This window comes from Monopterus albus, unplaced genomic scaffold (assembly GCF_001952655.1).
Source record: "Monopterus albus unplaced genomic scaffold, M_albus_1.0 scaffold66.1, whole genome shotgun sequence".
NCBI classification, from domain to species: domain Eukaryota; kingdom Metazoa; phylum Chordata; class Actinopteri; order Synbranchiformes; family Synbranchidae; genus Monopterus; species Monopterus albus.
Genome location: NW_018127946.1, coordinates 51,047 through 72,832, shown reverse-complemented (window position 1 = coordinate 72,832; position 21,786 = coordinate 51,047). Strand labels below are relative to the sequence as shown.

The window sequence follows — 21,786 nt, the reverse complement described above, 5'->3', positions numbered from 1 at the left end:
ATTGCTAACTTTTTCAGGCTTCTGGTTGACCAACATGACTCCATGGCTAGGGTTATATTGCCCACTGCTGGCTTAACATACTCTGGACAGCATGTTTCTGTGTTTTCATGTGGACAAAGCAACAACAACAGTGTATTTATGGGCAGTTTTTTTTTTTTTTTTTTAACAGAGGTAAAGTGCACTAAATAAAATTCTATGTTGGAAGCTGTGGTGGTGACACTAAAGTCATGGGACTGTGGTGTAGTTTGTTTATAGCCTAACAATAGTTTTTTACTTTTAGCGATTATATTTGGGCTTCAAAAATCATCCAAGTGGTGTGCACCTGTGAAGATTATCTTGCTGAACAAAATGTGTCATAAACCGTTGTTTGTCACCGAGATTATTTCCTGCAAAAGTCTAAAAGCCTGTGGAAAAAAATCCCACTGGCCTTTTGTCAGGGGAACCAGGGCAGTGCTAACTTCTGAGCTGGCCTACAAAAATATGTCTTTCCTACAGCACTCCATTACCATACAATGCAATGAGTCATTTTGTGGTGTTTGGATTGTTCAAGAAAATATATCTTTTTACAATCTGTGGGGGTCACGTGATCCTGCAATACCAAAAGCAGCCATTGCTCCAAAATCTATCACAGTTCAAGGGAACTTAGTCTTAACTGACAGGAAAGTATTTAAGTTCATTCTTGGACTTGTTTTACGGTGGATGGAGGTATAATTATCCAGTAATTTACAAGCAAAGATTAGAGCAAAGTCTGAAAAAAGTGATGTGATGCGCAATTTTTCTCCATTTCTATCTTGTCAGCCATCCTGCCAGTCTTGAGCATATAAGTTGCACTGTTAAGAGGAATCTGCACTCAAAGAATTCATTACAACTGTTTATTACTTTTTCAAATTATGGAACTAAAAATGAATAAACCTTAAAGTATGTACCTTTATGTTACAGTACATGCCACTGTCTCTCTGCACATATAAAAATAGAAATCATTTGCATCTTGAAATTGTAATTCAAGACCAAAATTTTAAGTGCCCAGCTCAGTCCAAGAAGATACCAAAAGGTCACTCTCTCTCATATCTACATATATATAGTGAGCATTCCACACAGCAGTCAGCACTATAGTTAATCAATCAATAGAAAAGTAGTTTATATTTACCAAACTCCCACAGAACAACTTCTAACACAAATGCAGAGGCAAATACTAAACTTACATTTATCTTTTAAGTAAAACCATGTGTGCAGAGTCACTACAGTAAACTACTGATATCTCAGTCGAGGGTAAATAAAAGCACAAACTCTGCTATGTTGACTGTTACAATTGATTCTGAAGTGACTGCAAACTGTGCAATAAAGTGTAGCACATTAAAACATTTGCATGAAACAATAAAATCTCTTAGGACATCAGGAACAGGAACCTATCAAAGAATGTGACTACAAGAAATAAATATATAGAATAGCTGGGGTTTGTTTCAGTCATGATACATATTCAAGTGTGCTTTAGTTTTTTTCCATCTTGAAATGCAGCGAAAATAAGGCAGGATTGGATTGATCCTTTAACGAGTCTGTGTGTGAAGTCGCTCTTAGGGTCTCAGTATCTACTAATGACTTTCAAACGAGAAAGAAATAAGGCAGCAGCACAAAAACAAACACCTGTACTAGGTTGTGATGAGATGGTCTAAAATCTGAAAATGAGCAGCTCACTACCAGAAATGTAACACTAAAAATCAATGAACATCTAACAAAAATCTAATAATAATAACAAAAATACAATCACATTGTAACATCATATTTGTCCCTTCTTATCACTGACCACCACAAATTAATGAAGGAAGTCATTTGAGACAAATCTACAAGGAGAACAGAAACACAGTGTTGTCCCAGGTACAGTACACACATCTCCTCTAAAGCTTTGAAAACATCTCGATAAGAGACACTCAGTATGGCCTAGACAATAGTTCACATCAAACATTCAAAGGGAGGCGCAATCTGAGGTAAAAGCTATGCTCAACTGAACAAACTTCGGCTCAACTCATTTTGAAACAGTATAAATACAAATTTAAATGTCAGCTAAAAACAGACACATTAGACAGGATGGACCATCAACTGGTTTGTGGTTGTGCTGACATTCAATTCTGCTGATAGGGTTTTTTCAGGCTGACTAACAACCTTGGTCAGAAATGAACATTTCTGTCAGTAGTGAGTTTTGAGACTATTTTGTCTTCAATCTTCGATGTCTTTGTCCCCTGAAGCTGTGACTGCAGTTGATGTTGTTGGATAAAAGAGAGGGTACAGTCAAAAGTTTAGAGACTGAAGTTGACAGTCAAGTTGTGAGGATACAAAAAGGTTTCATCACAGGAGCTGATGTTAGCTCCCAGTGCTGTGCAGAGAGAGCCAGCTCCACTGATCCCACAGCAGCATCAGGTCTATGAAGAGGTGCTATAGGAAGAGGAAGACATGCTCCTGCCTGTCTTACATTCATAGTTCACAAGCCTCTGTCCAACCAGATATCTGGGAAAGACACAGAAAAGACAGTTCTTTAGAAATTATTTTCAAGGTTAAAATTTACACAACTCTATTTTAACTCTTCAGTTTTCAGTAGGGCTAGCTTAGTTTTATGCATTTCATTTCGAACTGTCATCGCTGTGAGAAAGTTTTTACTTGTTCCCTTCATATCTGTAGCTGTGCGAGCTGTGGCGCTTGCCGCTTATGGGACAACACTTAGTAAATCACCTGTTCACCAAGTTCGTCCTTCACACATTGCTGTTAACATAAATGCCTGCAGACTGATATGTATCCATAGCTACAGTATGTTTAGGTAGGTACAGTATATGGTAAATCACCCTGCCCTGAGGTGGGTATATGCCCTATTACACCTCTGATGGACAGAAGAATTTCACACCAGTCAACAAACAGCACAAAACTGGACAATTTGTGGAGCTTTCTCTTGCACAGAAATTCAGTGTTTGTTGTACTCTATGTGTCATACCAACAGCATGGCATTTTTATATTATTCCAGGTAAAGGCAAAATTAAGTATACATTGATGAAATTAAAATTACTTCTAATGACCTGCAACACATTTTGTAACGTCTGAAAGCTGTTCCTAGGTTTAGATGAAAAAGAAAAAAAATGATTTGAGGCAACATCAAAGATTTTGTCATACCATTAATATTACAGATGACTAACACTAATACCACTATCAGGTCCGATACCTCCCTCTAGTACATGCACACATAAATGTTGTCTGATACCATGCACTAAAACCACTAAACAGTAACATTACTCTAACCTCACGCTGGTTAAGCAGGTCGTTAGGAGGTAGAGAAGAAATTTCAGTGCTTTGAAGATATTTTAACATAAGATGAAGACAAAAGTAAAGCCGACTGTGAGCCGGCAGGGCATGCATGGAACACCATAACCAAGTGGCTGGCATAGTGTACAGAAACATCTGTGCCGAGTACAGGCTGGAAGTCCCAAAGTCAAAATGGGATACACCTCCAAAGGTGGTTGAGAATGACCAAGCTAAGATCCTGTGGGCATTATGTACTGTCATACTATCCGATTAGTAAACATAAGTACTGTAAAACACTTGGTAATGAAAGTTAAATACCCTCATTATATACAAACACCGTAGTAATATTCTATTCTACTCCTGATGAACAAAAGTGAACTGAACCAGCAGAAGATGCTGTTTAAGCATTTGGTACTTGAGTACCATGGCAACGAACAGAAATCACACACATACAGACACACTCAAGCACATACACACACACACACACAACTTCCATAAGAAAGAATGCCACATCTGAAATTGGAGTACTTTTACTGCTTTTAAAACTCTATCTCCAATTGTGACATAAAATAACAAATATCACTGTAGAGAATTTTAGCCATACTGCCCACCCCTAGCAACTGTTTATCAGTAGCATCCTACTAGCTTCCCCCAGCTACTGTTGATAACTTATTGGAATACTGTCAGTAGATGAATATTTATGCCACTGGTTTCTGATTGTACTGATTTTTGCTTAGTACTTAAACATCCAAAATTTTCACAACAGAATTTTAAAAATACTGGCATGTAAAACCATCTTTTAAATCAAGGTTACATGTCTATAGAGAGACTTGTAACTCTTTTTCCCCTTCAGCTTTGCAGCTATCATACAGACAACCACAAACTGAAACTGGCCAAAATCAAGAGGAGATGAATAAAAAAAACCTATGTGGAGGTTCATGCTAAAAGATACTTAGCAGTGTACTGACTTGTCATTTTTGATGTGTTCGTATAAGCGTTTGAACTGTCGTATCTGGAAGAACAGAATGGCCACAGAATGACCACCATCATCAGGAACGGATAGATTCTCCTCTCCACCAGTATCTGCATCTCTGGTTGCACACCTGCAAAAGGAGGAAGGTGGTGAGGTGTGGGGTGGGGGGGATTTAGCATGGGGTGTACAGGAAAGAAAGAATAAAAACTGGAACAAAAACTCTTATTTACTAACATGCTAATGTTGAGTTAGAGAAACTAAATCAAGGACAAAAAATGATCAATTTTAAGTTGGTTAGCACAGTGGTTAAAGTATTCATTTCCACATGGGCTGGGAATCATCTAGCTGTTTAAATGCACGTGTTATCCTAGTAACACCAAAATGCCTGTTAAAAGTCAAGTTGGTGCCTTGGGTAGGCGTTTCATGAAAGCACTGCTCAACTGAGCCATGCCTCCACAGTAATAAGGATGTGCCTGTGCTGTGGCCTGGTGACATCTGAGCCTGCCTCTTACCATTGTCTGAATTTTATCTGCTACAGTTTCTAATTTAGTCAATACCCAAAATAATCTAGGGAACAAATGTTATGTTTGAGCTTAGTTGTGCTTTCCTACCCAACCGCTTGTTAGACTGTTAGTTTTAATAATATATTTCAAAATCAACCTTAAGCAAAATCCCCATTGCAAATTTCTAAGGGTTAATGATTATTGGTGATTATTAATGACAGAATTCATATTGAATTCTTTGCTTTGCCTTGAAATTTTACGCATTTCAAAAAATTATATTTCAATAAATCCTTACCTGTTGCAACTTAAAGCAACCAGTTCACAGATTATAAATAATTCATTACAGCTTTTGATAAGCATTTTTAAAGTAGACTAAAAATATACAGCTAAAATTGTATAACTGGAAAGCAGTTGTATATGATTTTAAAAAGTGAAACAAATCCTGTTTAGAACAATCTAGTTTTTCAATTTTTATGTAAATGACTAGAGTGGATATTAAAACCATAAAGTCTAAAACAACTGAGAGGTATTATTCTTCATTAGGCTGCTCTATGACAGTACACAGAGAGTAGGTGATGGATGAGAAAACTGGAGCAGTTAGGGAGAAAGAAAAGGAGGAGAGGTGAATCTGTCCTCTTTTCTTCCACTACCTTGTTAAGGTACACTGAACTACCATAAAATCCACGCTCAGAACCATACATAAAAACCTACCCAGAAGTGGTGTGATGCCTTTACAGATGGTGTAGGGTACACAAAGTGATAGCAGCAAGACACAGATGACTGGGGCAGCCAGCCTTCGCATGATGAAATGGAGGTCGATGTTTCGGATCCCATTAGCATACATCTACAGCAGAAAGAGGGAAGACACCGACAGGTTTGTTTGACCTCATTCCAATACCAACTCTATTATTTTCATCCTTAAATAATGAACTATCCCAACAAAATCTGCATTAGTTCTTAAATCAGGCTTCTACACAAAGGTTTTGAACAGGTAAATGTGAATAGAGAGTAAACAATATGATCTACTATACTAGGATAATAAGAGATTTACCCATATATTTAGTCATCTGCACAATGCATTTAAGTAACAGTGAAGCTAGAGAGATGTGTGACTGACCTGCTCAATGACGGTTTTGAGCCACCACTGAGGGCCCATTAGTGTGATAGCAGCAATGATTTTAGCATGGAGCACACCCAGAGCCCAGTCCTGCAGCACAGGCATCAACCACACATTAAGCCAGACACAATGAGGTTTGTCTCAGAATTTCAGCATTTGCTCAGAATCAAATGTCTTCAAACGACAAGCACGATTAACAGGAAAAGTCACTGACACAGCATTGGATGTTTGAGCTTTGTCCATACGAAAAAAAGTGTCAAGGTCTGATACCCAGTCCTACTAGTAACATGTATGCACCGAAACACTCTAAAGATCTCTGACCAGAAATTTACGATTTCTTAAATGGAAACAGTAAAGCAGTATGTTTTTTTTAGTCATCTAAATACAAATGCCATGGTCCTACCTGCCAGGGATAGAACAGTGGTGTCTGGTCCAGCTGGACTCTGAGAGGCGCAACGATGACCAGCTCAAACAACAGACCCAGCAGCAGAGGAATCACCCCAGCTAACAGCAGGGCGACCACAATGGTCTTCAGGATCTGTTGTCAACAAAACAGCTCATCAAAATACAGCTGTTGACCACATAATACAAGAACAGCTGCATTCTTGCCATTGTCTGGGAAGACTAAAGGGACATCCACATTACCATGAGCGTCCACTCATGGACTTTGAGCAAGATGACAGTCCGTCCCTGTGGCATCCAGGACAGCAGCACTGTGGCAGCTCGAATGGACAGCCAGCAGACATACAGACCACTGGCTGCTGTGTACAGCTCATGAACCATGGTACTACCCATCCAGAAAGACATCAGCCAGCGACCCACACACACTGGAAGTAAAGGAAGAGAAATACAGGTGTAAATAAAGGTGAGCAGAATGACTGAGCAGAGAGGAGCAACTGTAAAATGCTTGCATGTGGCCATAACTTACCTGGTAGTGTAAGGCAGATCAGACTAGACAGTAATAATGTCACACACATGAAGACAACCAGCAGAATGACCTAAACAAGCAAACACAAAACAATGAAACAAATTACGTGTGCAGGAAATCTTAGAAGCAAGATAGGGTTCAACAGCTACAGAATATTTGAAAATATTATATGAAAAACCACAAGATTATCGGTTACTTTGAGGGGAAAGTTGACAGGTCGGTGGTATGGCTGGAAACCCACAGGAAAGCCTTGTTGTAGAATGGCCTGATGGGCTGCATGAAGCCCCTCCCCCAGGCCAGGGATCTGGTTGTTGTTATGGTGACCAGGAGCATTGTTGTTTGGTTGGTTGTCGTCATCTTCATATTCCCCCAGCAGGTATGAGTGAAGGTCACTGTGGGGAGAGAATACTTTGTCTTATTCCAAAGAATTGAAGTGGCATAATGACAAAGGACATAAATAGGAAAGAATAATTTGAGATGTATCTACAGTGGCCTTTTTTTCTATGGCCAATGCTTTTTCACCAAATATGACAGATTAAAATAGTCTTACAAAGCATTTAAGTTGTACATCATCTTTACAACACTGTACTATTTTACATCTCAAGTTATGATGTGTATGTGTGTGTCAAGCCTACAACATGTATCCAGCTGTGAATGTCCAGGCATGGACGAGCCGTTTGAGCCACTGGCGAGTGTGACCCTGCTCCAACAATGCTGGCAGAACAACCTGAAGCAACAGCAGCTCCAAAGACAGTTCGCTGACTGGGGCATCACTGTTGTGACAGGAAATAAACCACATTGTGTAAACAAAGAGTAGACTGTCACCTTTTACTTCCAAATGCTGAATTTTAAATGCTAACTTTAGGTAAAGTCATGTGTACCTGTAAAGCATGACATTGTAAGGAAGGAAGGTTGGGAAGAGCAGCTTAATGATTCGAACAGGAAGCCAAAGCATCAGAATAACTATGGAACCAAACACCATCTGAAAATACACACACACACACACACACACACACACATATATGTGTATATATATATATAAATGTACACACACACAAACAAACACAATCCCAAATCATAAAATTTTGTTAGTATACATGTAAGGTATGCCTGTATTATTACAGGGCAACAGCAAAGGTTAAATAGGCTCTTTGGTGATAAAAAGAATGTGCAGTAGATCACCACCAGTAAAATTATATCTAGACCAATATTCTCCATGTTTTAGTGTAAAAACTAAAGAATAAATAAGAATTTAAGGGATGGTTCGCAGACACATTACAAACTATATATAGTAATAAATTCACACAATAATAATACATTACTTACCCCTACGGTGCATATAGTTTTGATTTTGACCATGAAATGTTTGAAATTTATTAGTAAAATGTCTTTACAGAATTACATTTCTCCCTATTCTGCTTGAGTAAAGAGACAAAAGCTTATTTCTTTAAGGGAAAACAATTAAAACGAAGTGTTCATGGCCCATTCTGTGGAATATACAGAGTAACTTGGATATAGCTTCTGAAAAGACAAATTTACTGCTGATGTAATTTTTTAAACATTTCTCTGAGCAAAACAAATTAAATTCTATTCACTGTCACTGTACTAGGAGGGAGGCAGAAATCTCAAAGCTGGATACTTCAAAACATGGGCAACTGAAACCAGAACAATATGCATGGCTACATATCATTAGCAAAGCAGAAGGACATGTTTTATAACTTGGGTGAGATGAACCTTTAAAGACTAAATTTGCTTCCACAGTTTATATGTAATTATATCTATTTAAATTCTTTTTATGATTCAATTTATTGTATTTTCTATCTCAACACTTAACATGATCATGGTATTTTACACATTTTCTAGCAGATCTGAGTGTTGCTATGCTACTCAGAATCCGGTTTGGTGTTAAACACCGGAAGGTGCTTGACTGACCACAGAGAAAATAAACCTCCGGAGATGTCTGGAAATGGGCAGGTGGATCATCTCTTGGACTGGGTTGAAGTCTGGATCATTCAGGTTCCTCAGGAACCATAGCACACCAGGCCGGAGTACCTGTACATAAACATGAGTCGAAAGTCAGGTGCTAAGAATATAATGAACTGTTTGAGTTCACAGAATCTGACTGACTACGTTACCTCTCTGAGCAGAAGGATGAAAGAAGCAAAGTAGAAAACATAGACCATGCCAACCAGCCAGTGGAGGAACATGGTGGTACCAGGAGCGGAGTCAAAACTCTGCTCCCTGTCTTTCAGAGTGGCATCAAACATCTCCTGTAATGAAACAAAGCATTGACCTTATTGTTTGTTTTCTATACCAAGGACAAAAACTCAGTGAGTTTTCTTTTTCCAAACTGAACATTCATCAATCAGTGTGAGAGTCAGTATTTGACTGTACAACAGCATCAATATAACTGTCTTACCAATGAGCAAATATCAAGCCACCAACCACAAATTAGTGGGAACAAGCCTATCTCCATGACAACCAGAAGGGACACCTGTGACCAAAAATACAAATCCACATTGGTCTCTGTTTTCACAATTTGTTCCTGTTAAGTGTAATCTTCTTTACTGCTTCAACTGAAAACTTGAAAGCTATCTTGATAAAAGCAAAGACAAAATAGATTTTTGGAACCATTCCAGTCACATCTTTTCTTTACCTTGACAACAATGTAGCAGACACCTAGAAGGCGTCTGGACCGCTGGAACTTCACTAATGAAGCCAGTGCCTAAATGACACAGAGTTAAGGACTAACACAAAAAGTGAGATAAATAATATCCAGCTACTATTTTAAGTACCAAAAGTTAGGATTTCTAATAGATATATAGATTTCTTATAAGCTCTTGGGGCCAAAACAGGCCTCTGACTTGATCTTTTATGTTTGTGTATGACTTCACAATTAACACTTTGATTAAGAAAAAGGCCTTCACTTAGAACACAGATGACAGAAATTTTGAATATATTTTCACACCAAAAAGAAACAAATTACTATGATACAGCTTCAAAAAATAAAACACCCACAATAAAAACACTGGATGTGAGAGACATAATCCAGGTCAGACACAAAAGGTAATTTGATCATTACAGAGGATACATGGCAGAGTGTAAGAACTCCAGCCAGGAGGATGTACCCCAGTATGGTGGTGATGAGGCCATCAAAGTGTGACGCTCTAACCTGCAACCAGATACAACATCATCATTAAATAAAGACAAACACAGAGGAAAGGAATTCAAACTGTACAAGTGCCCCCTCATGCACTGCAGTGCACTTACATAATCTTCAAAACCCAGTCCAATCACTGAGAAATGGCCGATGTGATACGGACAGAACGCTAGGGGGAAACACACAAGTTAGGGTAAGTAGTGGAACGAATGAGAAGGCACAGTATACAAGGTTCTCTCATACTGACTGTCTATCCATTAGTAAACTACAGTGACAACACCTGCTTGAATAAACTCATCTTACTGTAATTCCTATAAAGCTGGACAATTCCTCAAAGATAACGACTGCGTAATCGTCACCATATTGCAGGATTAACTTACCAAAGACAAGGATGAAGAGTGTGTTGAGAGACACCACCCAGAATACATGCTCCTATGAGAAGATAAAGACAACAGGCTGCTCTGTCAAATTTGCACAATTTCTAGCTACAGCTACAAGGAAGATTATATTTGCATCATCAATACATAATTCCACTGAGGTTGTTAAAAGACAAATGCCTGTATAGTTTAACACTAAGTCCTTTAACAACTGCAAGGGAAACAAGTCTTTAAGTTTTCTGTCATCCAACATTTTAAACTAAGAATTTGTGTTACTTTTGATAACTTGAGAATGACAAGTGCTTGATCTCAGTCCCCTGCTAGTGTTGCACTGTATTCTCTGACTCTGAATCTCCCACAGCTTCTGCAGCTGCAATACAGCCCCCCCACTGAGGAGCAAAATCAGCAGAAATAAAAATGAATTAGGAAAGTTCATGAATGTCACAAACCAGTTAGAATATATGTGGTGAGAGTCCTATAAACTTTAGGCTTGACAGTTAATTACCATAGACTCTCTTAGCATTAGTGTCATACTTGGACAGTAACTGGCCCTTAAAGCACAATTAAAATGACCAATTGTATTATTAACAAGATTAGAAGAAGTTAAGAGTTGGAGATATCAAGTTAAACCTTTGTTACACATATGTACACACAAATGTCAATAACAAAGGTGTTGCAAAGAGTTAACAGGAAATAAGCCAGGTCAAAATATACTGGGATATGTTTTAAGGAACACTGAGTGTGTGTGTGTAAGTAGTAAGACAGTACGTGCACTTACCAAGAAAACTAGGGAGCCATCCAACCCCAGCATCTGGGACATAAATAGAGACATATTGATCTCTTATAATACATATAGCTGGCCATGGTGACACTAGTAGCTGTACTATAACTGCTGCAAATATTAATATGACAATTTCTACCAATACAAAGAAAAGCAAATCGAGATCCCAGGTTGGCCCCAAACAACATCCCTGGAAATGGCAAGAAGCTGCTTAACAGCAAGATGGACGTTTTTCTATCACAGGGCTCTTTAGCCCATATTCATCAGCCAACTAACTGCTAGCTTCCTTAAACTTTGCTTGTTTAGCATCATGTCCTATCTAGATCACCACATTATGGAGCATTTTAATACCAAACACACCATGTTCAAACTCCCATACTTGGGAGTTTGGACTTGCTAAGTTTAAAATTTAAGTACAAAGTCCCAAGGAAGGGAGGACACAGTACTTGATGACAGACTACTCTGCTCTGAACAAGATGCAACTTCCAGCTATTTTAGCTGAGTACATATTCTCAGTCTTAGTAGTTACATTTTCACATGAAAAAATATCAAAACCATAAAATAGCATAAGGATGAAAATTCTACCAGCTTTGAGCCTGGCTCAAACTGCAATAGCTGGCATACAATGCATTCTGGGATACTTGGCTGCCCCAAGTCCACATAATTCAGCTCCAAAAGCATCCTTAATAAAATGGGCTAAGCAAGAACACTTTTGGTTGTTTGATGTGTACTTGGCTGGATGCAGATTTTGAACAGTACTTGGGTTGTGACTGATGATGTTTCACAAGTCTGAAAGAACACAAGTACAGAAAGTAGAACGCATTTTGGAAAATGTCTAGAATGATGAGGTTAAAAAAAAAAAAAAAGTTAATAACAGATTCCCACCCTTTCCCAGGTCAGCTCCTCTGCTGCACGGTCCCACTCCAGGCCATTCCAGTTCAAGTCTTCTGCAAAATACAACAAAAAGCAATGGAAACAGTAAGGAATGCCTACAATGTACAGCTGAAGCCAGAGGTTTACATACACTTTGGTTGAAGTAATTAAAACTGATTTTTATTAACCTCTCCAAATTCTTGTTTTGTCTTCCCCAAGGACACTGACATGTGGACTGCAGGCACTGAGATTTGAACCTTCAATCTTCTGGTTGAGAGATGACTGTTCTACCCACCACACTGTTGCCTCCCCTGAGGAAGATTATGTGGATATATTGAAGCAGCATCTCAAGAAATCAGCCAGAAGAGTTAAAACTTGGTCACAAGTGGGTGGGTCTTGTCCAAATGGACAATGCCCCCAAGCAGACTTCCACAGCTGTGACAAAATAGCTTAAGGACAACAAAGTCAAGGTATTGGAGTGGCCGTCACAAAGCCCTGACCTCAGTCAAATAGAAAATTTGTGGGCAGAACTGAAAAAGCATGTGTGAACAAAGATGCCTACAAACACCAGTTCTGTCAGGAGGAATGGGCTAAAATTCCAGCAACTGATTGTAAGAAGCTTGTAGAAGGCATCCTGAAATGTTTGACCCAATTTAAATGCAGTGTTACCAAATACTGAGTGTATGTAAAGTTCTGACCCACTGGGAATGTGATGAAAGAAATAAAACCTGAAATAAATCTTTTTCTCTATTGTTATTCTGACATTGCACATTCTCAAAATATAGCAGTGATCCTAATTGACCTAACACAGTTTATAGGATTAAATGTCAGGAGATGTGAAAAACTGAGGTTAAATGTATTTGGCTTCTGACCTCAACTGTACATGTCAATGTTCCTCTGTAGTTTCCTTTAGGTTTAGGTTTTACAATATAGAGGAACAAAAACTACATTTCACAAAAAGATTTACAAATATTTAATCTTTAAATTGTTAAATTATTTATGCCTATGTCCACATGTCAAAGTGTTCTTGAGCAAGACAAGTTGCTCCCGATGGCAAGTACAGCACCTTGCACAGACATCAGTGTGTGTGTCAGTGCCACAGATGGCTGTCTCGGTTCTGTATTGCAGAAAAATTCCTTATGTGTGTAACATACTTGACCAATAAAAGTGATCATCATTATCAACAGAAAACCTGCATCCATGGTTAAAGTAGGCTGATAATATAACCAAATAAGCCGCATTAAAATGATCTTTACTATTTCTCTTCCATATAAAAGTAACAAAAGACAGAATAGTGTCAGTACTGAAGAATTATGTGTTAAGAGCTTGAAAACCACTATTTTATAGCCTATCAAAGTTCTATGTCTTTGTACTCGACCTGACCTTGTCCTCCATTATTGGCATCAGCAGCATCCTCTTCCCTGCCCTCCTCATCTTCCTCGGCCTCTTCATCGTCTTCCCCATCGTCATCTTCATCTTCATCGTCATCAAGTTCAGCCTCATCTCCCTGGTTGCCAGCTTCATGTGGATTGGCCGGGTCCAGCCCGTCTGCATTAAGGTCTGCAGGGTGCTGGGCTGCTGCAGCATTTCCTGCAGCCTGAGCATTGACTGCAGCACCACCTGGAACCTGGAGAATGATAATAAATGACATTAGAATTCTCTGATCTCCTAAAAAAAAAAGAGGCTGCACCAGTTACATGAGGTATATCTGAGCTCTTATTTGCTCATTAAGCATAATCATAGTTTTGGATTTGGATTTGGCAACTACCAAATTCAGAGTCACTGAAGTCGCATTCCTCAAACTTACAAATTAGATAAAAACTTAGTGATATGATATTTCAGGCCTGAACTCTATTGCTTATTACCAATAACCACAAGAGAAGAGTGACTTTATCTGGCAAGCACTGCTTTACTAAATACAGCCAAATGTGAGTGCTGGCTTGGCAAGCAGTTTCTCTATCATAAAAGGCAACTGTCCTGAATCTTCTCCTCAGAGGAAATGTTGGCACAAAGAAATGTGTGCCAACACACACAAAACTGGCATGTGTGGAAGAAAGTTAAACTTACTTTAATTTTTTTTTTTTATCAAAAAGTGCATTTTAATAAAACTTCATGTCATTAAAAACTGTCCAATTTAAAATAACCTTGTTTGAAGAGTCTATATGTAAACTATTTTTGCCCAGTACATTTCTGCTGCCAGTTAGCCTGCTGAAGACTGGGCTGTCCTCCAGCTGTTCTGACAACAGACGCTGCTGGGAGGTCCAAGACAGTGTGGATTGAACGGACAGATTTCATACTTCAGTTGAAATATAATAACCTAATCATCACCAGTGTCATCATTATCATCATGTTGACTGCCATAGGCTATGGAACACTAAAGTGACTATACATAAAAAGGTGGAAACTTGTTCCAGAAGTGATTTTCCCATTTATTGTGTTCCACAAGTCTCCCTCCCATTCTTGGCACTTGATTTTAGTACTACCTCTCTCTGAATTTTATTATAATACAGGCTATGCACATTGGGTGATAAGGGTATTTAAAATGAGCTATAGTCTTCAGCATTACGTTGCAAAACAGAGGCCATGCCACAACATCTGGCATTGGTGCCACCATCCGAGAGACTTGGTGGCAGTTCAAAATGTTAGGCTGGAGCCCTGATATATGCACAATCCAATACACTACAGCTGCATTTCCACTGTCAGAACCTAACAAGAGGTACATACACCCAATGGTTCCCATAACCATCACCTGTCGTAACCTCATAGGATGATGTGGAGCATTCTGTGTTGCTTTTCCCCTGTATTTCTTCCTGTGTCATTCTCTGTTTAGATGAGGGCAGGCTGTGCTCCTTACACACATAAACAGCATGTGAGTCAAGGATCACAATGCTCCTTTGTGCAACAATCAGCCAGTAACAGAGACTGTATGAGATGTTTATCAAACAGCTGCTGAACAAGCAAACCACAGACTTGCAGAAATGAGACATTTGCACCACTTTGCCATTGGTCCACTTGCTGAAGTCCCCATTTTACCCCTAAACCAGGGGCTTTCGACCAGTGGTTCTACACACCATGCTTGGCACCATGTTGCCTGTGATTGGCATTTAACCAATCACAGGCAACAGCTCTGTGAGCATACATTGCCTGCCCTCTCCCATTCCTGGCACTTGATTTTAGTACTACCTCCTGAGGGGTGCCAAAATGTAGCTCCCAGAACACACCGCCAAAGCAGGGAAGTGCGTTATATGACTTCACAAGTTTTGGTAGGTTGTTATGGTGTAAAAATCCTATACCTGTCATGCTCTAAGTGCAGCTAGAAAAAGGAGCCTTGCTGGTCTTCATTATTAATGGAGCTCACCTCATTAGCTGGTGCAGGGTTGTTGGGAACCAGAGGAGGTTGATTCTGCTCTAACCACTGAGGGGCACCACCATGGACAATCTGCTCTCTGAGCCACACCAAGCTGATGAAGGTGCACAGGGTGCAAGTGACAACAAAACAGCCCTGAAGGCAGTCTGCAAGCAGGTTTTGTCTGAAAGAACAGATGAAACATCATGGAGTCATTATATTTTATAACAATTTCAAATCCAGCTTCACTTTAAAAAAATGACAAAGTACAATGCTGTGAAAAGTGTGGTTTCTAATTGTTTTGCATATGTCACATAAATGTTTCAACTCATCAAACAAATATAAATATTAGACAAAGATACCCCAAGTAAACACAAAAGTGATGATTTTATTTATTAAGGATAAAAAAAAGCTATCCAAACCTACATGGACCTATGTGAAAAAGTAAATGCCCCCTAAACCTAATAACTGGTTGTGCGACCCTCAGCAGCAACAACTGCAATCAAGTGTTTGCAATAACTGGCAATGAGTCTTTCACATTGCTGGGGAGGAATTTTGGCTCACTCTTCTTTGCAGAATTATTTTAATTCAGCCACATTGGAGGGTTTTCGAGCATGAACCAACATTTTAAGGTCACACCACAGCATCTCAAGTGGATTCAAGTCTGGACTTTGACTAGGCCACTAGAAAACCTTCATTTTGTTTTTTAAGCCATTCAGAGGTGGACTTGCTCGTTTGTTTTGGATTACTGTCCTGCTGCAGAACCAAAGTGTGCTTCAGCTTGAGGTCATGAACCGATGGCCGGATATTCTCCTTCCTGATTTTTTGGTAGAGAGCAGAACTCATGGTTCCATCAATCACAGCAAGTCGTCCAGGACCTGAAGCAGTAAAGCAGCCCCAGACCATCACACTACCACCACCATATTTGACTGTTAGTATGATGTTCTTTTTCTGAAATGCTGTTACTTTTACACCAGATGTAACAGGATGCACAGTCCACTGAATATTTTTCCAAAGGTCTTGGGGATCCTCAAGATGTTTTTTGGCAAAAGTGAGACAAGCCTTTATGTTCTTTTTGGTCAGCAGTGGTTTTTGCCTTGGAGCCATTTTTGCCCAGTCTTATTCTTATGGTTGAGGCATGAACACTGATCTTAAGTGAGGCAAGTGAGGCCTGCAGTTCGGTAGGTTTAGATAGCTTTTTTTCCCTTAATAAAATCATCACTTAAAAACTGCATTTTGTGTTCACTTGGGTTATCTTTGTCTAATATTTTAATTTGTTTGATGATGTGAAACATTTAAGTGTGACAAATGTGCAAAAACACAGGAAATCAGAAAGGGGGCAAATACTTTTTCCACAGCACTGTATGTAAAGAGCCATTAATAAATAACCACACTACACACTCAGATGGCAGTTTATTAGATAAACCTCAATAAAACTAATGCACTCTAATAACAATGTTGCTGCAGTGAATCCTCCTTCATGAAGGTGATAATATTCTGTTTTGTTTAAACTGTTTTAGAGACGTGTTGATTCAACTGCACTGATTTATTGCAGGGTTGTTGTACTAGACTGGATTAGTGTAACTAGGTGTACCTAATAACTTGACAATTGAGTTTAATCATCAGTCATATGTTAACTGGCTTCATGAAAAAACAACTCCAAGATCCAAGATGTGAAACGCACATAAACCTATAATATACACAAGTGTGGCAGCTTGAGAGAGGAGGGGCAAAACCCAAACCAGGGAGTAATCCAAACTTACGTTGAAAGCATATCTAATGGGAGGGTAAGGAAAGAGCTCACAGAGCCGGTAAATAAACACTTGTAGATACGACCTGTTAGGAAAGCAAAGACAAAAGAGGGTTATGTCAGTAACAACACTAAACAACTAAAAACTATACTCCAAATCCTCAAGTTCCATTTGAATGTCATTGGATGTCATGCTTAATTGCCCCTGTGGCCCTGCCTATTCAGACCTTTAGAAAATTAAAACACAGCAATAGTGAACTTAAGAGTGAAATTCACCAACATGACAGAATATCCTCTTGCAGCCTACTTCCATAATATGAGACATGACACCAAAAGCAATTACAGCAGTTAACTTGTTTTCATTAAATGCATTGTCTGCTGGTTTATTTTATTACTTTTTAGTCCACCGTGTTCAATATGCCATTAAGTATGTAATACTTAGTACTACTCATGTGAGTTTGCTACCTTTAAATATTAAAAGCCACAGAAGGGTAAAAATATGCCAGACCGACACTGATATAATGTAAGGAAACAGCTACAGATAATAAAATTGATAATGAGTGCATCAGATTTACAGTAGCGTGTAAATAATCACGCACTGACAATAGTTAATAGTACTGGCGTGTAGAGGCACTGGAAGACTCGCAAATCAAATTTTGCTTAGGGCCTCATAAAGACTTGGGCCAGCCCTGGATACACTGTGCATACAGAGTATATTCATTTCATGCGTAGCCAGTAACTCCCTCATTGTGTACTACTTGTCAGAGGTATGAACATATTTTCCCCTTCTCCAAGTTGTTTTTGTAGACTCCTCTGTGCTCTTTTTTTGTACACCAAGCACTTCCAATGCACAACTTTTCTGGAAATTAGGGAACACATACAGTATGTGGTAACTATAGGACAACTACTGATAAAAGTCATTTAGTTACTATAATGAAATGATGGAACTTACATGCAGTAAGAGGCACCACGCCTAGCCAGGCAAAAGCCACCAGTGTGTAATGGAACCAATATCTGATGGCTGTTCCAATACTTGTGACCAGCCCTGCAAAGATATCCTGTACAGGCAAGCGAGATGGCATGTCTGGAGAGTAAACTGAAGACAGTCCACCAATGTGGACATGAGGGAAAGATAATTAGTCAGAGTAGCTCATAACAAATGAACACATTTTTATTCTATTGTAACTGATTTACTAAAAAATAAACAACTTACTTGGTGTAAACGCAAACCTGTGTTTGCATAATTCACAGTATTCTTTTCTGCTGTGTTTCAACCACTGCAGTAAGCTGTGAAAACAAAAGGACACCTAGTGAGTTTACCTGCTTATGGAAACTTTGAACTCTGTCCAAGAGTCTTCCTCTGTGGCCCTGCAGTAAAAATCAGAACTTTTCCAGGACTGTTCACTCCTGAAATGTGAATGCTCCCTAGCCCAAAAATATTTTCCTTTGCTGCATTTCCACTATTGGACCCTAATGAGTGGTATACCCCATAATCCCTTAACCACCACCAAGCAGAGCCTCCAGACTTGACACAGACCATCCTGCTTTCTTTTTCCACTGCATTTTCTCTGTGTCAGTCTCTGTTTAGAGGAGGAAGGGTGGTGCTACACATGGTGCTTGAAATGCTAATGTTTGAGGTGTGAGGATGCTGACATTTAACTGATCACCAGCGACTGCTCTGCACACATGCACCCCTACCCCCCTGGTGTCCCTGGTACTTGATTTTAGTACTACCTCCTGAGGGGTGCTGAAATTTAGCAAGAACACACCTCAAAACAGGTGCACGGTAGTGAAAACAAATGTTGAACCCATAAAGAGTGTAAAGCTTGATTTATGGTTATAATAATAATAATAATAATAATAATAATAATAAACACTTTATTTGGCCATGTAGGTGACACACACAAGGAATGTGTTTCTGGTACAGAACCGAGGCAGCCATCTGCGGCGCCAACTCAAACTGATGCTCCAACCATCGGGGGTAATTTGGGAGTTCAGTGTCTTGCCCAAGGACACTTCCGACATGTGGACTGCAGCCACCATGATTCCAACCTCCAACCCTCCGGATGGGAGTCGACTGCTCTACTCACTGAACCACAGTTCAATTGGTTCTGCGTTTAATCTATGTAGAGCCATGTAAGTGGCCTATAACTTTGTGAGCATTTACATGTGTGCCTGGTGTCTTTGTCACCCTACAATTACAGAACCAAAACGCTAGTTAGCAATAGGGTTTCTATGCCACTGCATTGTGTTTCTTCACCACTTACTAACAATTGTGACTGAAAGTGATCAGATCATATTGGAGTTAAAACTAATAGATGTTGAACAGCAGTTCTTTTACTGAAATTACTGCAGCGCAGATAAGAGAGAAGATGTCGGAGGAGATGGTCTGTACAACCGTTGAACCAAATGAACCAGAACGAGGGGCATATTCCGTGCTTGTCCAGCCATCCAGCCACTAAGAGACATGAATGAGGAAATGCTAAACAACCAATCAGTTGTTGTCTGCATCGCTGTGACATGCAGTTACATTTCTGAAGAGGTGCACCTCAGGCTACAGCTTAGGGGACGACGCCACATGTTACCTACCACATAGGTACAGTGTAGATTTAATGCAGAATCATAAATCAAGCTTTACTCAGCACAACATGTTTCAGTAGGTTCCTATAAGGAAAAAAACCCTTTAGTTATAAACACTACTGTTCTCTAACTGCCCCTAAAAACCTGTTGGAATACCTTTCAACCAGAAACTTCTAACCCATTAACAACATCTGTGAACGCAAATGGACTAAGGATGTTGACAAGCAGCATCATAACTTTTACCTTAAAGACATTTTTCAAGGGAAAGGCAAGAGAAAATAATGGAACCACACACCTTATAAGACTTTAGAAACTTGTTATTGAACATACCATTCCTGATGGATAAACTTGATGCTGCCAGTGCAAACACAGGGGTGGTAGAGCGGCTTGTCCTGGGTCCCCTCCGACCGACATACCCGGCAAATGTCCACTGTACAGTAGGGACACAAAAGCACAACACTCAGCTGATTGTCTACATACACACACACAAACACATGTGGTATTTTGTCTGTGCAGATTCTCAGTCATCCAGGTCATAGTAAGCTGAAAAAATTTCAGTTTTGATACTGATGAACCCTTTTGGATGCGAAGTGAAACGTCTTCGACCTAGAAATCTAGTCCAGTTGATTTGTTCAGATTTGGTATTTTGCATTTGTATTCATTTCATCAACAGAGTTACCTTTATCAATACTCGTGACACACTTTAAATATGATAGTAAGAAAATGAATATTACATGCAAGCCTTCTGAAGAACATTAACACTCAGATCTGTCCGAATTTGAAACTGTTAGTATTAGATTAGTCTTTATTAAAAATCACTGCAACATAGTAAACGAGCCGTGCCGACTGACACGGCTGACCGGTATGTAAACACACATAGCTTGGCTAGTTATCACAGACTAGCATTATGTAACTTAACGCTAATGCGATAATAGATGTATAAAACATTAACCCTTAAAAGTAAATACTTGGCTAGGTTATGTATGCCAGTAATGTGAAATGGTCGCCCTCTGGGATTATTACCACCAGAGCTCACTGAATATAATTAACGCTGAATGCGACGTTAGTGCAAAACAACAAACCTCAGGCTGCTGGTTTTACTCACAGTAGCTGAAAGCTAACGGGCGTCAGCTAGCTGACGCTAATTGGCTAGCGGTTTCTTTAATGCTGGTGAACCGTGTTGACGTTTAAGACAATGCTGACTCTGTCATTGCCACTGACAATAGATAAATTAGCTAGAACACGATAACGCTACAAACAGGGCTAATGCGAGCGGCATTACCACTTACCACTAACAATTACAGCAAACAAATAGAATATTAGCTACCTTCCTCAGCGGGGTCCATCTTGACTTGCTGCTGCTCCGCAGTAGTCAGGCTAATCAGTGTAAAAGCGAAGGCCACTAGCTATCTACTTGCAGACATTTCCAGTTTATGTTTACTTCACTCTCCGAGATGGCCAGACATTTCAAAATGAAAGCATTTTCAATTCATGGCAGCTCTATCAGCGAGCGGTCAGGACATAAGTTATTCAATGCAGCAACGTGTCTGTGCTGTATTTTACCAGTAGATGGCACCAAAGCGCAATCAGCCAACTAGGCAATTCCATGATGATTTTATTAATAGATGCAAAAATACACAAGCCTAACAATGTGATGCAAAAATACACAAGCCTAACAATGTGATGCAAAACACCTTTTTGTGTGATGCCATACCTACACCATAACACGATGAGCAATCTTATGTCAGACTGGCTTGTTCCATTTCCCAGCCTCTCTGCAACACTGTTGTCTGTCTAAATACAACTGGCACTGCAGCGTCTGAGACACAAGCAGAGCAGGCCCAAGGCATAAGCCAACTGTCTGCTTAGGGTCCCTATGGACCCCAGAGGGCCCCCAGAAGTGCTTCAAATGTCCCACAAGAGAGAAAATAAAACAGTTAAAACATTCTAGGGTTACAACACCCGATGACAAATTAACAAGATCTGAGTGGCTTCATTTATGACATTTATGTGTGTAAATCTGGTGTGTCGTCCTGTTCCGGCATTGTCTTTTTTTTCATTCCTTGTTGCGAATGTGATCTAAATGTCCTGGCATCATACACCCATACAGTATATA

The 21,786-nt window shown here is 39.5% G+C and overlaps 1 protein-coding gene across 1 annotated transcript; it reads right to left on the bottom strand.

The window, feature by feature from the left end:
• Positions 1-519: 519 nt before the first annotated feature.
• On the bottom strand, positions 520-21,248 carry LOC109962657 (E3 ubiquitin-protein ligase MARCH6-like). Its single transcript, XM_020604551.1, is given in 27 exon segments — positions 520-2,499; positions 4,251-4,314; positions 4,317-4,385; positions 5,470-5,602; positions 5,876-5,965; positions 6,279-6,413; positions 6,521-6,702; positions 6,804-6,873; positions 7,000-7,195; positions 7,439-7,576; positions 7,685-7,785; positions 8,736-8,855; positions 8,939-9,073; positions 9,223-9,297; positions 9,460-9,528; positions 9,895-9,975; positions 10,074-10,132; positions 10,344-10,395; positions 11,119-11,151; positions 12,007-12,068; positions 13,378-13,621; positions 15,353-15,524; positions 17,104-17,176; positions 18,043-18,186; positions 18,304-18,377; positions 20,001-20,100; positions 20,998-21,248. Coding segments are annotated over 27 exon segments (2,775 nt in total). The 5' UTR covers positions 21,017-21,248; the 3' UTR covers positions 520-2,414.
• Between the last annotated feature and the right edge of the window lie 538 nt (positions 21,249-21,786).